Genomic DNA, 15,658 nt, shown 5'->3' with positions numbered 1-15,658 from the left:
CTCATTAAATGAGTAGTTTTTTCACAACATCCTTTTTACTTTCACTCAAGAAAAATATTTGGGTGACTACTCCTTACTTTTACTTGAGTAATAAATCTCTATAGTAACAGTACTCAGACTTCAGTACAATTTCTGGCTACTCTACCCACCTCTGTTAATAGTTACAAATAAATGTCTACATTAACTTTTTTCATTTAGTATAAGAGATGTCCGATATTATCGGCCAATATATGCTTTAAAATGTAGTATCGGAAAATATCGGTATCGGTTTCAACCTCACGATTTTCCCGGGAGACTCCCGAATTTCAGTGCCCCTCCCGAAAATCTCCCGGAGCAACCATTCTCCCGATTTCCACCCGGACAACATTATTGAGGGCGTGCCTTAAAGGCACTGCCTTTAGCGTCCTCTACAGCCTGTCGTCACGTCCACTTTTCATCCATACAAATATCGTGCCGGCCCAGTCACATCATATCTACGGCTTTTCACATACATAAGTGAATGTAGCGCATACTTGTTCAACAGCTATACAGGTCACACAAAGGTTGGCTGTACAAACAACTTAAACACTGTTACAAATTTACGCCACACTGTGAACCCACACCAAACTAGAATGACAAACACATTTCGGGAGAACTTCCGCACCGTAACACAACATAAACACAACAGAACAAATACCCAGAACCCCTTGCAGCACTAACTCTTCCGGGACGCTACAATATATACCCCAATATACCACCAAACCCCGCCCATCTCAACCCCGCCACTCCCCCACCCCCCACCTCCTGAATTCGGAGGTTTCAAGGTTGGCAAGTATGCTCGAGTATACTCTGGACTGAAGCTGTGTGCCTTCAATGTTTTTGAAGCTGTTGTTTTGAGGCATGTTTACAAAAAATTAAAAAATAATGCACTTTGTGAAATTCAAAGTGTAGTATTTCCCATAGTTGTAGTGGGTGTCAGGGTTATCTCAGGGAGGGCAAATTCCAAGCTGCTGTTTTGAGGCATGTTAAAAAAAAAAATGCATATTGTGACTTCAATTATAAATATGGCAGCGCCATGTTGGCACTTTTTTCCATAACTGGAGATGAAGTTGTTCTTATTTTGGAAAATATTGTTTTTGATTGAAACTTGTATTCGTAGATTGCACAATACAGTACATCCATCCATCCATCCATCCATTTTCTACGGCTTATTCCCCTAGGGGTCGCGGGGGGCGCTGGTGCCTATCTCAGCTACAATCGGGCGGAACATATTCCGTACAATTGACCACTAAATGGTAACACCCAAATAAGTTTTTCTACTTCTTTAAGTCGTTGTCCACGTTAATCAATTCATGGTGAAGTTACATTGTTTAATGCATCCAGCGGGGCATCAAAGCAGAATCAGGCACAATAACGTGTTAATTCCATGACTGTATATATCGGTATCAGTTGATATCGTAATTAAGAGTTGGACCATATCTGAATATCGGATATTGGCAAAAAAGCCATTATAGGACATCTCTATTTAGTATACAGTACATCATTGACTTATATTACTCACAATCATTCAAATGTTTGAACATGATTATTGCTTGGACTTACATGACGTCCGGCACATTAAACATACGCTGTGGTCAATTCAGAGTCTGTTCTCAATGGGTACGACACGCAATTTAGCCTTTGTCGAAGAAAAATGCCCTATGCTTGCATTGTTTTCGGCTGTACGGACCGTTCAAAACACCAAAAGGATTAATGCGTCTTTCGAGTACTTTGAGAGGTAATCAAGAAGGGCAAAAGAGTGCAAGATTTTCCAAACCAAAAAAGTCCAGTCCAAAGGAATGGAGTCAAAGTTAGTTTATAATAGGGTTGTCCCAATACCGATATTTTGGAGCAAAAACGATGCATAATTCAAGAGTCTTGTTAAAAAAATTCCTTGACGCAGCCACACAAGTTTTTATATGTTTTGTTGTGTAGAATAAAGTCTGGAGCACCAGATAGTTTGACATGTCAGGGAACTCCACCGACGGATAATCCTTGATATCACTAAACAAATCTTTTTTTTGGATCGGGGATAGTAATCTATAGTTTGATTTTTTTTGCTTGTATCGGATTTTTGCAAGAAGATCCAGCCCCTTTCCATACTAATAGAGTTTGACCCCCATTTTTCTTCACTTCCGAGAAGAAGTCACATGACGGAATACAAGCAATAGTGGAATAACTGGTGGGCCATAGTTTTATAGTGATCAAATTGGGATGAAGTAAATGGGTTGTTCTGACCTTGAGTTTTGGAAGCCTCTTGATAGTCTTCAAGGGTCTGAGGACACGTAACACTCTCAGGGACTTGATGGTTTTAATATCCCTTCCCTTGTTGTTTCTGTGTAAAGAGACACAAGTGTATGGTGAGTTTTAGATTTTAGAAATTTCTCTGCAGCTGTCCATATCACATTTTTTAATCTGGAGATAATTACCCCAACACATTGCTGCAGGCCAGCCCACAAGGTCACCATCCGGAGATAGAAAGAGAGAGAAGTTAATGCATGTAAACAATTGGAAAACAGAACACTTGCATGCAGCCACAAAATGCGGGTCAAAGCAATCATGTTACTGACGTGAGGGCAAAGGCCACCAGAGCGCCGACCACCACGATAAAGTCCAGGATGTTCCACAAGTCTCTAAAATACGAGCCATCATGGAGGATCAGACCCTGGTCGATCATCTGAGGACAAAGCACTACATGAAATAAGCTGAATACATTCTAGAATGATAAGAACATAATAAACATTAAAATGAACATATTTCTGACATTGCCAGTCAAAACTCGATATTATTACTACATCAACCTGTCAAACTGCGGTGAAGGATGTCTTGTTTTGGTTTTTTCTGTCTTGTGATTGCATGTTTTAGTTTGAAAAGTAACTCCTCTCGTTTCAGGTCATTTCCTTTTGTGTTATCAGTCTGACGTCATCCCTGATCCCTGATTGTTTCCACCTATTCACCATTACCTTCATGTGTTTTATAAGCCCACGCCTCCCTTTGTTCTGTGCTAGATTGTCTCGTTTATTCGTGCCTCTCTAGCATCCTGTCCATGCCTTGCCTTGCCTCGTCTCGTGTTTGAATATCTTCATCCTGAATGTCTTCTTTGATATTTTGAGTTTTCTTTATCTCCTCCTCAGTAGAGCGATTTTGTGGTATTTAGTCTTACAGCCGAAGTGGTGAGTTTTCAGTCTTTTCTTTCAGTTCTTCCTTTTCCTCAATTTTTTGAGTGACATTTTCTGATCCTACAAGGAGCGCACCCCCACAATTAGACAGTACGATACCCCATACTCTCTGAGCACTCCCCACAGGACTTCTCGAGGGACACGGTCGAATGCCTTCTCCAAGTTCACAAAGCACATGTAGACTGGTTGGGCAAACTCCCACGCACCCTCAAGGACCCTGCCAAGAGTATACAGCTGTTCCACAGTTCCACGACCAGGACGAAAACCACACTGTTCCTCCTGAATCCGAGGTTCGACTATCCGGCGTAGCCTCATGTCCAGTCCATCTCAATAGACCTTACCAGGGTGGCTAAGGAGTGTGATCTCACGATAGTTGGAACACACCCTCTGGTTCCCCTTCTTAAAGAGAGGAACCACCACCCCGGTCTGCCAATCCAGGGGTACCGCTCCTGATGTCCATGCGATGTTGCAGAGTCTTGTCAACCAAGACAGCCCCACAGCATCCAGAGCCTTAAGGAACTCATCCACCCCCGGGGCCTTGCCACCGAGGAGCTTTTTAACTACCTCAGCCCCCAGAAATAGGAGAGCCCACCACAGATTCCCCAGGCACCGCTTGGTTTTACAAATTGTGAGTTTGAATAATTTTTTCACATTCAATATGTTTTTTACAATTATTTTAGTTTTGACAGTACCACGTCCAATGCGGGTTTATTGATTGAGATGTGCCAAAAAAATTGCCTGTTTTTTAATGACAAATTGAGGTGTTTCAATGCCCAGTATTGCGCAAGTCTGTTTCTGTATAGTAATTTTCAAGCCATGGACATGTGCCGACATCAATTATTGTATTTTCAGAGGTATTTATTGAAGTCGGACTAAGTAAGACATCACTGAAAGCCTCTGTGGGAAACGCACGGCCCGCCACCGACTCCTATACATTTTCTAGTTGGAGATTATAAGACTGCGGAGGTACCAGAGTGCTCCAGCTCACAATTTTTTTTGAGACACGAACAGTCACTTGGCAAATTGTTATGCGTTCGGCTGCGAGCAAAAACCCGGGTTATGTTATGTTACTGCTAGTTGGCATGGCGAATGTCACAGTGAACCCTGTGAAATCTGACCAAAACATCTAGCGTCTGATTCACTTGCATTAGTCACTGGCGATAACTTTGTTTTTCCAACAAAGGGTTAGAAGAAACAAGTGTAAGGGACAGTGCTAAGAAGAAAAAGCAGATGATATTCACCGAATTAAATAAATAAGTCATCAAAAAACATGGCTTAGCAGTAGGAGCATATCACCGCGAGTCTGCACCAGACTGACACAAGGTGAGTCAATAAAGGCTATAACAGCGCCAGCCAAGGGCCCTAAAAATGGTTGGCATTTATCAATAAAAATAAAGAGAAGCAGCTCACAGAAGATACTGTAGGAGCCCACTGCGTAAATTAAAATTATGTACGTTATTACATTACTTCATACAATTACTGTAGTTTGTGGGACTTTCTATTGTGTTGTTTTTGATCCACGGGTGTTTTGATAACTTAAGCCGGGGGTCAGCAACCCGCGTCTCTTAGCACCGCCCTAGTGGCTCGAATGCACTGTTTTGAAACGTTGCGAGTGATAAACGCTTACTGAAACGAAAATAAATTGCATGAAAGATGCATCAATAATAGTTCCTGAATCGTAGTCGTAATTGAATCGTGAGGTGGCCAAAGCTAGAACTATACATGACTTTGTATTAGAAATGGCACTTATTGACTACAATGTGGGCTTTACGATGGCAGAGGGGTTAGTGCGTCTGCCTTACAATACGAAGGTCCTGCAGTCCTGGGTTTAATCCCAGGCTCGGGATCTTTCTGTGTGGAGTTTGCATGTCCTCCCCGTGAATGCGTGGGTTCCCTCCGGGTAATCCGGCTTCCTCCCACTTCCAAAGACATGCACCTGGGGATAGGTTGATTGGCAACACTAAATTGGCCCTAGTGTGTGAATGTGAGTGTGAATGTTGTCTGTCTATCTGTGTTGGCCCTGCGATGAGTGGGCGACTTGTCCAGGGTGTACCCCGCCTTCCGCCCGATTGTAGCTGAGATAGGCGCCAGCGCCCCCGCGACCCCAAAAGGGAATAAGCGGTAGAAAATGGATGGATGGATGACTACAATGTCGGACTACAATGCTGGACTGGTGCTAAACTCTTCGTTAATCTCTTCTAGTGTTGTCCCGATACCGGTACCAAAATGTATTTTGATACTTTTTAGTACTTTTCTAAATAATGGGGACCACAAAAAATAACATCATTGGCTCTATTTTAATTAGAAAAATCTTACGGTACATTAAACATATATTTCTTATTGCAATTTCGTCCTTAAATAAACATACAAGACAACTTGTCTTTTAGTAGTAAGTAAACAAACAAAGGCTCCTAATTAGTCTGCTGACATATGCAGTAACATATTGTGTCTTTTATCATTCTATCATATTGTCAAAATTATTAAGGACAAGTGGTAGAAAATGAATTACTAATATACTTGTTAATTTTCTGTTAATGTCTGCTTACTTTCTCTTTTAACATGTTCTAAAAAAATATCGATGTAATCATAGTAGAGTCGACTAGTACTGCTGTACTTGGTATCATTACAGTGGATGTCAGGTGTAGATCCAACCATGGCGTTTGTTTACATTTTGACGCCGGTGAGCTACGGTGTGCAGTGACGCATGTTTAGCTATTCCTCATCCTGTGGGGATGAGACTTACTACTATGACTATGACTTACCTACTCAGTGGCCTAGTAGTTAAGAGTGTCCGCCCTGAGATCGGTAGGTTGTGATTCAAACCCCGCCCGAGTCATACCTAAGACTATAAAAATGGGACCCATTACCTCCCTGCTTGGCACCCAGCATCAAGGGTTGGAATTGGGGGTAAAAATCACCAAAAATTCTAAACGGCTCGTTTGCAGGGAGTGTGAAGGGAAGCGAGATTGTTTGGTAATATCGCTACCATGCCTCAATGGTTTGATTACATGTTTGGGGGATTTATGCAGATCATAGATATTCCAACCAGGTACCAATAGGTATGTAAAGTTGGTGTTGCATAACAGCTCACCATTAAATAATAGTAGTAGTAGTATTAGTAGTAGTTGAAAAGCATAAATTACACAAAAACTAAATGACCAAATTCCACAAAACACACACATGGGCCAAGGAAAAACTAACATTGTGGAAGATAAAATAACATACTTTTTTTTTTGCAGACAAGCATGGCGACTGTACAGCAGGAGGTCCGCACTTTCTAAGTCTGCAGTGGAAAGGTATTGATCTCAATGTCAGGATCAGTTTTCTATATTTATCATCATTGTAAAGTCTCAATTTGAGCTCCGGGTGTTGTTGTTTCTTACCTACCACTGTATAATTTCATATGTCCAAAAATTTTGACTGCTACCTTCTTACTATGTCTTTTTTTAAAAACAAAATAATATTCATTAATTTGTTTCTTAAACCAAGTTACTTACCTTAATAATCATTTCAAAGGTGAAGACGCCGGTAAACACATAGTCAAAATAGCGCAGAACCTGCAGGAAAGCAGACAGACTGAATACACATCCATAAAAAGTAGACCTGTGTTACTTTGTTGTAAATACCAGGCTTTTCTCTTATCCCTAAAGGCTCTCAGCTTGTGCTTTATTATGCAAAAATACTTGAAAACATTCTCAACAGCAAACATCACAAATTAATTGCCCCCCCCCATCAGTTCACAGTGCATCATTTTCTAAAACCAATTTTCAGTGGTGTCTCATTTCTATGCAATTACAGCTGCTGTGTAGTTGAAGGGGGTATTTATTAAATGGAAACTCATTAAACCTAATGACATAAATAGTCTGGATTGTTGCACCGGTGAGTCAGTCTTAAATATCGGCAAGGAATACTGAACTTCTATGAATGCACAAACCTTGTTCCAGTCAGAGGTGGTTGATACGGGGTCCTCTGCGGCGAGGGCAATGCTACTTGCGGCTATGACCAGCAGGATGGACATCTCAAAGTACCTGAGGTTTACTATGTAGTGACATGCTCGACGCATCCTGAGGGCAAACAGCACAGCAAACAGTGAAGACGGCACAGTGCATCCAGAACATATCCACAGCGGTTCACTTTTTCTACACAGCCCTGTTCCAAAATGGAATTGATTTTTTTTCCTCAGAATTCTACACACATCTTAATGACAATGTGAACATGTTTCTCTTTAGAATTTTTTGCAAATGTATTAAAAATAAAAACCTAAGAAATCACTTGTACCATATTTTTCCGACTGTAGGGCGCACCGTCAATTAATGGTAAATGCGTTATACTTTTATAGTGCTTTTCTACCTTCAAAGTACTCAAAGTGCTTTGACACTATTTCCACCTTCACACATTAACACACACACATTCACACAGTGATGGCGGGAGCTGCCATGCAAGGCCTTAACCACGACCCATCAGGAGCAAGGGTGAAGTGTCTTGCTCAAGGACACAACAGACGTGACGAGGCTGGTAGAAGGTGGGGATTGAACCAGGAACCCTCAGGTTGCTTGCACGGCCACTCTCCCAACTCCGCCACGCCGTCCCCTGATGAATGGTCTATTCAGGTCTATTATTATACAAAATAAGGCGTATTAAAGGGGTCATATTATGATTTTATTCCAAATGTAAAACACTTCCTTGTGGTCTACATAACATGTAATGGTGGTTCTTTGGTCAAAATGTTGCATACATTATGTTTTATCATCTTCAAGTCGCTTTCTGAGCATCTCTTCAGGATGCGCCGTTTTGTGGGCGGTCTTATTTACGTGGCTCACCTTCGGCAGCGTCTTCTCTCCGTCATCTTTGTTGTAGCGTGTAGCGTGAAAGGACGGGAGTGGAAGAAATGGTAAATGGGTTGTTCTTTTATAGCGCTTTTCTACCTTTTTAAGGAACTCAAAGCGCTTTGACACTATTTCCACATTCACCCATTCACACACACATTCACACACTGATGGCAGGAGCTGCCACGCAAGGCCCTAACCAGGACCCATCAAGAGCAAGGGTGAAGTGTCTTGCTCAAGGACACAACGGACGTGACAAGGTTGGTAGAAGGATTGAACCAGGAACCCTCAGGTTGCTGGCACGGCCACTCTCCCAACCGCGCAACGCCGTCCCCTGATGAATGGTCTATTTGGGTCTATTGTCATACAAAAGGCGCACCGGATTATAAGGCGCATTAAAGGGGTCATATTATAAAAAAATTTCTAAATGTAAAACACTTCCTTGTGGTCTACATAACATGTAATGTTGGTTCTTTGGTAAAAATGTTGCATAGATTATGTTTTACAGATCATCTTCGAGTCGCTTTCTGAGCATATCTGCAGGATGTGCCGTTTTGTGGGCGGTCTTATTCACGTGGCTCACTTTCGGCAGCGTCTTCTCCCCATCATCTTTGTTGTAGCGGTGTAGCGTGCAAGTTTGGGAGTTTTAAAAATGTCAAAAAGATGGAGCTAACTGTTTTAATGACATTCAGACTTTACTTAAATCAATAACGGAGCAGCGTCTCCTCATCTGTGGCTCAATAATGCAAAAACAACGCTGGAAATGTGTCCCATGAAAAACTGTCCAACCGGAACCCTCTAATAACTAATGTTCCGTGGGTGAATTATGTAAACCCACTACAGTTTTTAGCACTTTGATAGCTAGTCTTCGGGCAGAACTTTACGCTACTTTATATTAGAAATGGCAACAGCGGAAGATGAATGCCACATAAAAAAGCAGATAGAAAGCAGAAGCTTATGACGACTGAGGACTACAATGGCGGACACGCGCACATTTTAAGGACTTATGCAGATCTCAAGTGCAGATTAGCAGGCACCAGAAGGTAAGAAAGGTTGGTTTTGCATAATATTGCGAAACAAAACGGCATGTAATATGTCTGCTAATAGGTGCCATGTTTGCGGTTCTTATACACACACTATAATCATACTCATATGTGTAATGCGTCGACAATCCATCAAGTAGTGTGGCTTAATAGCTTACCAGAGACGTACTAAAAACATTTTGACAGATTTTTGAGCGCTGTGTGTAATGTTCTACAGTATATTCTCAATGTAACATTTAAAGTTTTGATGCTGTTAACTGGCGTCATCTAGCAGTTTACACATATCGCTTATGTATGATTGCCATTTGCTGGTCACACTTATCATTACACCATATACCACATAAAATTGCTTCGAGGTTGGTAAGCACAACCAGAATTATGCCATATATTAGGCGCATTAAAGGGGTCACGCACGCGCACATGCACGCACACACACACACACACACACACACACACACACACACACACACACACACACACACACACACACACACACACACACACACACACACAGACACACGTTATCATTTGGAATGGGGAACAAGTTGTTGATCATCACTTGTGGGGACCACCCTATCTACAGGTTGGGGAGGCATACAAAAAAATGGGTAAAATGGCCACTGCCCAGTTAGCTCATACACATTTTTAAATCTCTGGATTGATGAAGTAATGTGCTGATCATTCTTACTGAGGACCCTGGGGAAAAAGAGTTAATATGGTTCATGGGGACCAAATTTAAATAATTTTGCATAATTCACACAAATTCGTACTTGACTACTGAGGATCATTTAAAAAAAAAAAGTTCAAAATTAAATATGACATGATCCTCAGAATACAGCACTACAGCTGCCCTCTTATAGGAAGTTTCACCACTTAAATGATAAAGCAAATCCTGTGCTCCTGCAGAGCAGCGAGTCCAGTACCAGCTACAGCCCAACGAGGGGGCTGCTGTACAAATGTCTCACACTCAAACTAACCAGTAAACATGTTTTATGGGCCAAAGCTTAAAAATCATTTGGGCAGCATCAGAATGCATCTGGCTATCATTTAAAAAGGTTTTCCTTTTCTGCGGGAGCACCTAGACGCTCTGCTGTGAGCGCCGCCAGACACGCCCCGGGCTCGCCGCACAGACCACGCCCACTCTCCGCCACAGCCGGAGGCAATCTGCAATCCCCGCACCTGGGTTTAATGAAGGACGACAGGATGAAGAGCTTCATCGCCGACCTCTCTTCGTCGGAACGTAGCTCTGTTCGCAGTAAGCTTCGCGTCTCTGACTTCCCTCCTGATCTCGCTTGTTTGCCTGTACCCTCGTGCCTTTTTCCTGATCCCATTTTTGTTTCTTGTTTTCCGGACAGTCACTCATGTCTCAGCTTCCGCTGTGCGCCTCTGCTGCTGCCTTTCCCTCCTTGACCTTTTTGCCCTCCTCGATCCTTGACCCCTGTTTTGGACTTCCGGACTTCTCCCTCCTGCCTACAACCCCGCTCGGACCTCAGACCTCTTGGCTTCTTCCCCCCGTACTGTACATCCAACACTCACTTCAACAAACCTTACTGTATTTACATATGGTTAATTTCCACACATAGTTTTTCATTCAAACACATGGTAGCATACACACCCCATACAATCATCAACCACTCAATAAATCTGTTGAGCTTGATCCATTGTTGTCGTGCTGTCTCCTTCCCCAGTCCTTGCATAACAAGTGAACCCGTTTTTTTGTCCCCATATCGTCAGATGTCTCATTAAGGTGATTATGTAAACAGAGCGATGTCCCCATTAAGTAAGCATTGCCAAAACACACACACACACACACACACACACACACACACACACACACACACACACACACACACACACACACACACACACACACATACACACACACACGGAGAAAATGAAAGGATTCAAAGTGCGCCATAAAGTCCGAAAAATACGGCACATAAGTATTTACAGCGTTTGCCAAGAAGCTCAAAAGTGAGATCAGGAGCATCCTGTTTTGACTGATCATCCTTGAGACGTCACTACAGCTTAATTGGAGTCCACCTGTGGTAAATTCAGTTGGTTGGACATGGTTTGGAAAGGCGCACACCTTTTTGTATATAAGATGCCACACTTGACAGCACAAACCAGGCCTGAAGTCGAAGCAATTTTGAGACAAGATTGTGTCGAGGCACACAAGGGTTGGAATTGGGGATTAAATCACCAGAATTGATTCCCGTGCGGGGCACCGCTGCTGCCCACTGCTCCTCTCACCTCCCAGGGGGTGGAAAAAGGCGTCATGTAGAGAACACATTTCACCACACCTAGTGTGTGTGACAATCAATGGTACTTTAACTTTGACTTAACATCTGGGGAAGGGCATGGAAAAATAACTGTTACTTTGAAACTCCCAATGAGCACAGTGGCCTTTTTCATCCGTAAAAATGAAGATGTTCGGAAGCACCAGGACTCTTCCTCGAGCTGGCTGACCGACTGAACCAGGGGCCTCAAACTCACAGCCCCTGAGAGGATATTTTGCTCAGGCACAAATTCAAAAAACAAAATGAGCAGGGATGGGCAGGAATGCGCAGGACGGGATTGGGCTTGCCAAGAACCCGATGGTCACTTTGTCAGAGCTAAAGCAGTCCTCTGCGGGGAGAAGAGACCTCATGGAACAGGCCTGGGCAATTATTTTGACTCGGGGGCCACATTTAGAGAAAGAAATGTGTCTGGGGGACCGTATACAGTATCTATTTTTAGGGACACTAATACAAAACTTCACAATAATGTCTGATTGAATGCTAAAAACGTTATTACAGACCGCCTTAAAAAACGTAAAGGAATTTAAAATTTTTCTATGAACGATAAAACACTGACATATTTTACAATCAAGTGAAACGCAACAAATATTAAACAAACAGTGAAATATGAACGAACGGTACAAAATAAACCCACCTACAATCTGATACATCTGATATATCACGAAGCTTTAGAACTTTGTTGTGAAAAGCTCCTACCGCATCTGTGGAAACGCTTCCCGCCCACACTGCTTGGTGCCTCGTCTGAGCTGCTGTGACGTAGATTACCATAGTAACTAATTAGATCATCATAGTAACTGGTATATCATCCATAAGTGCAGATTCCAACCATCAAAATACATTGAATAGTTGAAGACTTACGGTCAATAGAAAACATCACTGCACATCATAATGGCAGTTACAGTTTCCATCTTAAAGATCTAAAAAAATATTTGGGAATGTCCGGCGGCCCAGATTGAAAAGCTTAACAGGCCGCATGTGGCACCCAGGCCTTAATTTGCCCAGGTCTGTTATAGAAGGACAACCGTCTATGCAGCAAACCACCAATCAGGCCTGTATGGTAGACTGGTCAGGCAAAAGCCTTTGTAAAAGTTTATCTAAATGCACCTGAAAGAAGGAGGAAACCAGGCACCCCTCATCAGCAGGCCAATCAGTACCATTCTTACAGTGAAACATAGTGGTTGCAGCATCATGCTGTGGGGATGTTTTTAAAATGTTTACTTGTAAGAAACTTACTTTATTTGTTGCCATAGAGGCTAGGATTAGGGATTTAGAAGTAGATAAAACACTGCCGACTGCGCATGCATGTTCGCTAATAGCTATCTAGACATGTCTTAAAGCACCTCTTACTGTGGGCATTTTAGTGTTATAGCTTCACCTTTATTGTTAGTTTTTAGGACAAAATGCATTCGTTCTCCCTTTTCTGTCTACACACTGTGTCTGCTTGAATGTACTCTGTGATTGTGCGCTGCCAAACATGCTCGCCTGCTCGTAAAACCAGCAATGACACGACGTGACATCATGCCTGAAAAACGGGTTCTTTTCAAACAGAGTATAGTACCGTTTTGATTCATGAGTACCGTGATACTATTGGTATACCGTACTAAAAATCTGTTTGAGTTAAGAATATATTTTGTCATAAAAAAACAAAACAAAGAAAACCCTGATTCACAGTGGAACATCTGAGGTTGCCACACTTTTTCCTCCAATTTTTGTCATTTTTATTTTTAGAAAATATGCCTTGAGTATCTAGTATCATTAAAATCCAACAATAAGAATACAAAAATGTCTATATCAAATAAGAAAAACATGTTCCATGTACACAAAAATATACCTGACCTTCCCTTTCCACCATGTTGGAATCATGCCACCAGTTATGTGGCACATTAAGTTAAAAGGGAATATTTTTACCTTCACTTTTACACTGTTTATAATAGTTACAGTTAGTCCGTTTAAAAACCACAAATAAAAAATTGCCTGTGCACTAAACCAACTCAAGGGAATCTATTGTAAATCTCCCATGAGCAGGAGAAATATAGAAGTTTTCAAAAGGGAGCTTACAGGTTGTCTGGTTTGAAGATGAACATGCTGTCTGGCGTCACAATGTTCACTGGTCCATTATCGTCAGGCTCCTCCTTTTCACACTTGGAGGCTTCAGGTTCCTTGCTGTTGACTGGAGAGAGAAAAAAGTTGGATGGCGTGATCACAGCAAAAAAAAAGAAAAACTGCTTGGTGTGCTATTAGACAGTCAACTGTCATGGTTCGATCATATTGATGGCATTTAATGAAAATAAGAAGAGGTTTAGTCATGGTCAGGAAGTGTGCCACCTACTTGACATCCTCAACAATGGGTCAAGTCATACAGTCCTTGGCTTTCTGTCATCTTCATTACTGTCCTATAATATGGTCCGCTACGACTAAGTCTGACCTGAACAAACTGCAAGTTGTTCAGAACAGAGCGGCTAGACTGGTCCTTAAATGTTCATTGCGCACTAATATTTCATTCATGCATTCACACCTGTTCTGGTTGTCTGTTGAACAAAAGATGCATTGTAGTCTCCTTATGTTCTTTAGTACTATCATGTTAGATCAATCACCAGATTACTTTTACAAACAGTTTTTAAAGTCAACTAACACACATATCCATGACGCTAGGAATGCCAGCAATGGCTATTTGGCACATCCTGCTCCCAGGACCAATCTCCTCAAACATACAGTCATGTATTGATGGAATTGGTTGCCATCTCATATTAATATCTGACAAAGTAAATTGTCATTCAAGAATGACCTCCCAGTAACCTCAGTAGAAGCATTTAAGTCCCATCTTAAAAATCATTTGTATACTCTAGCCTTTAAATAGATCCCCTTTTTAGACCAGTTGATCTGCCGTTTTTTTTTTATTTCTGCTCTGCTCCCCTCTCTTTTGTGGAGGGGAGGGGGGGGGGTTCTCATAGTCATTCACATTGACATCCCACTGGGTTTTTATTTGCCCTTATGTGGGATCTGAACCAAGGATGTCGTTGTGGCTTGTGCAGCCTTTTGAGACACTTGTGATTTAGGAATGTATAAATAAACATTGATTGATTGATTGATTGGTTGAAGACAGTTTTGAAGATACACCTATTGCAGCAGCCCAAATGACGTGAATTTTTAATACTGGGTTTAACTAGCTTTTTTATCTTATGTTGTATTTTTCCTTTGTATAATGATTGGTAATGCATGAATTATTTGTATTTTTATTTTGCATGCTCCTATGTGGACCCCAGGAAGACTAGCAGTCACCTTGGCGTCAGCTAATGGGGATTCAATAAACAATAAACAGCCATTGGTTTACCAGCTACCTGTGATTGTGGAGAGTTCCATGGATGCTTCCATGTCAGGCATCTCAACGATCACACTGGAGCTGAGCTGAGATTGATCCAAGTCTTCGTCGTTGCCCTCAGGCACAACAGGGGGACATGGTTCTTCTTCCTGGGGAGTATCTGCCTGCTTTGGGACACCTGCATGGTTGTCTGGTGCCTCGGTGTTCACGCCACAACTTTGGTCAGCCTGTCTAAAGGTACAGAGATTAAGAAAGTCATTACAATGACGACTATTTGTAACCGATGTGGCATCTATTTGTGTATGTGCAACGCCCTAACCACATTATTGGACATCCATCCATCCATTTTCTACCGCTTACTACCTTCAGCGTTGCTGGGGGCACTGGAGCCTATCTCAACTACAATCGGGCGGAAGACGGGGTACACCCCGGACAAGTCGCCACCTCATCGCAGGGCCAACACAGATAGACAGACAACATTCACACTCACATTCACACACTAGGGCCAATTTAGTGTTGCCAATCAACCTATCCCCAGGTGCATGTATTTGGAAGTGGGAGGAAGCCGGAGTAACCGGAGGGAACCCACTCAGTCACGGGGAGGACATGCAAACTCCACACAGAAAGATCCCGAGCACAGGTATTAAATCTATTTATATGATGAGTATGTATGTTTGCTTCCAAATAAACAATATGAGAGCAACATCCTTAATAGCATCAAGAGGGATTACCTCTTGATGCCATTAAGAGGTAATCCTTAATGGCATCATGGTTCAATCCATAGTGTTGGAGCCACTATGGATTGAACTTTCACAGTATCATGTTAGACCCGCTCGACATCCATTGCTTTCGGTCCCCTAGAGGGGGGGGGGTTGCCCACATCTGAGGTCCTCTCCAAGGTTTCTCATAGTCAGCATTGTCACTGGCGTCCCACTGGATGTGAATTCTCCCTGCCCACTGGGTGTGAGTTTTC

General features: G+C 42.2%; 1 protein-coding gene across 1 annotated transcript in view; it reads right to left on the bottom strand.

Moving 5' to 3' along the window:
- Positions 1 to 15,658, bottom strand: part of LOC133543280 (voltage-dependent R-type calcium channel subunit alpha-1E) — a 257,650-nt gene that overhangs the window by 67,867 nt on the left and 174,125 nt on the right. The window contains exons 21-27 of the mRNA XM_061887764.1: positions 14,705 to 14,916; positions 13,425 to 13,536; positions 7,132 to 7,261; positions 6,695 to 6,754; positions 2,589 to 2,695; positions 2,448 to 2,459; positions 2,257 to 2,353 (exon numbers count right to left, since the gene is read on the bottom strand). Coding sequence (XP_061743748.1) covers positions 2,257 to 2,353; positions 2,448 to 2,459; positions 2,589 to 2,695; positions 6,695 to 6,754; positions 7,132 to 7,261; positions 13,425 to 13,536; positions 14,705 to 14,916 — 730 coding nt within the window. The remainder of the gene's footprint in view (positions 1 to 2,256; positions 2,354 to 2,447; positions 2,460 to 2,588; positions 2,696 to 6,694; positions 6,755 to 7,131; positions 7,262 to 13,424; positions 13,537 to 14,704; positions 14,917 to 15,658) is intronic.

This window comes from Nerophis ophidion, linkage group LG26 (assembly GCF_033978795.1).
Source record: "Nerophis ophidion isolate RoL-2023_Sa linkage group LG26, RoL_Noph_v1.0, whole genome shotgun sequence".
NCBI classification, from domain to species: Eukaryota; Metazoa; Chordata; class Actinopteri; order Syngnathiformes; family Syngnathidae; genus Nerophis; species Nerophis ophidion.
The sequence above is the reverse complement of the archived record's forward strand: the minus strand, read 5'-3'. Positions and strand labels throughout refer to the sequence as shown.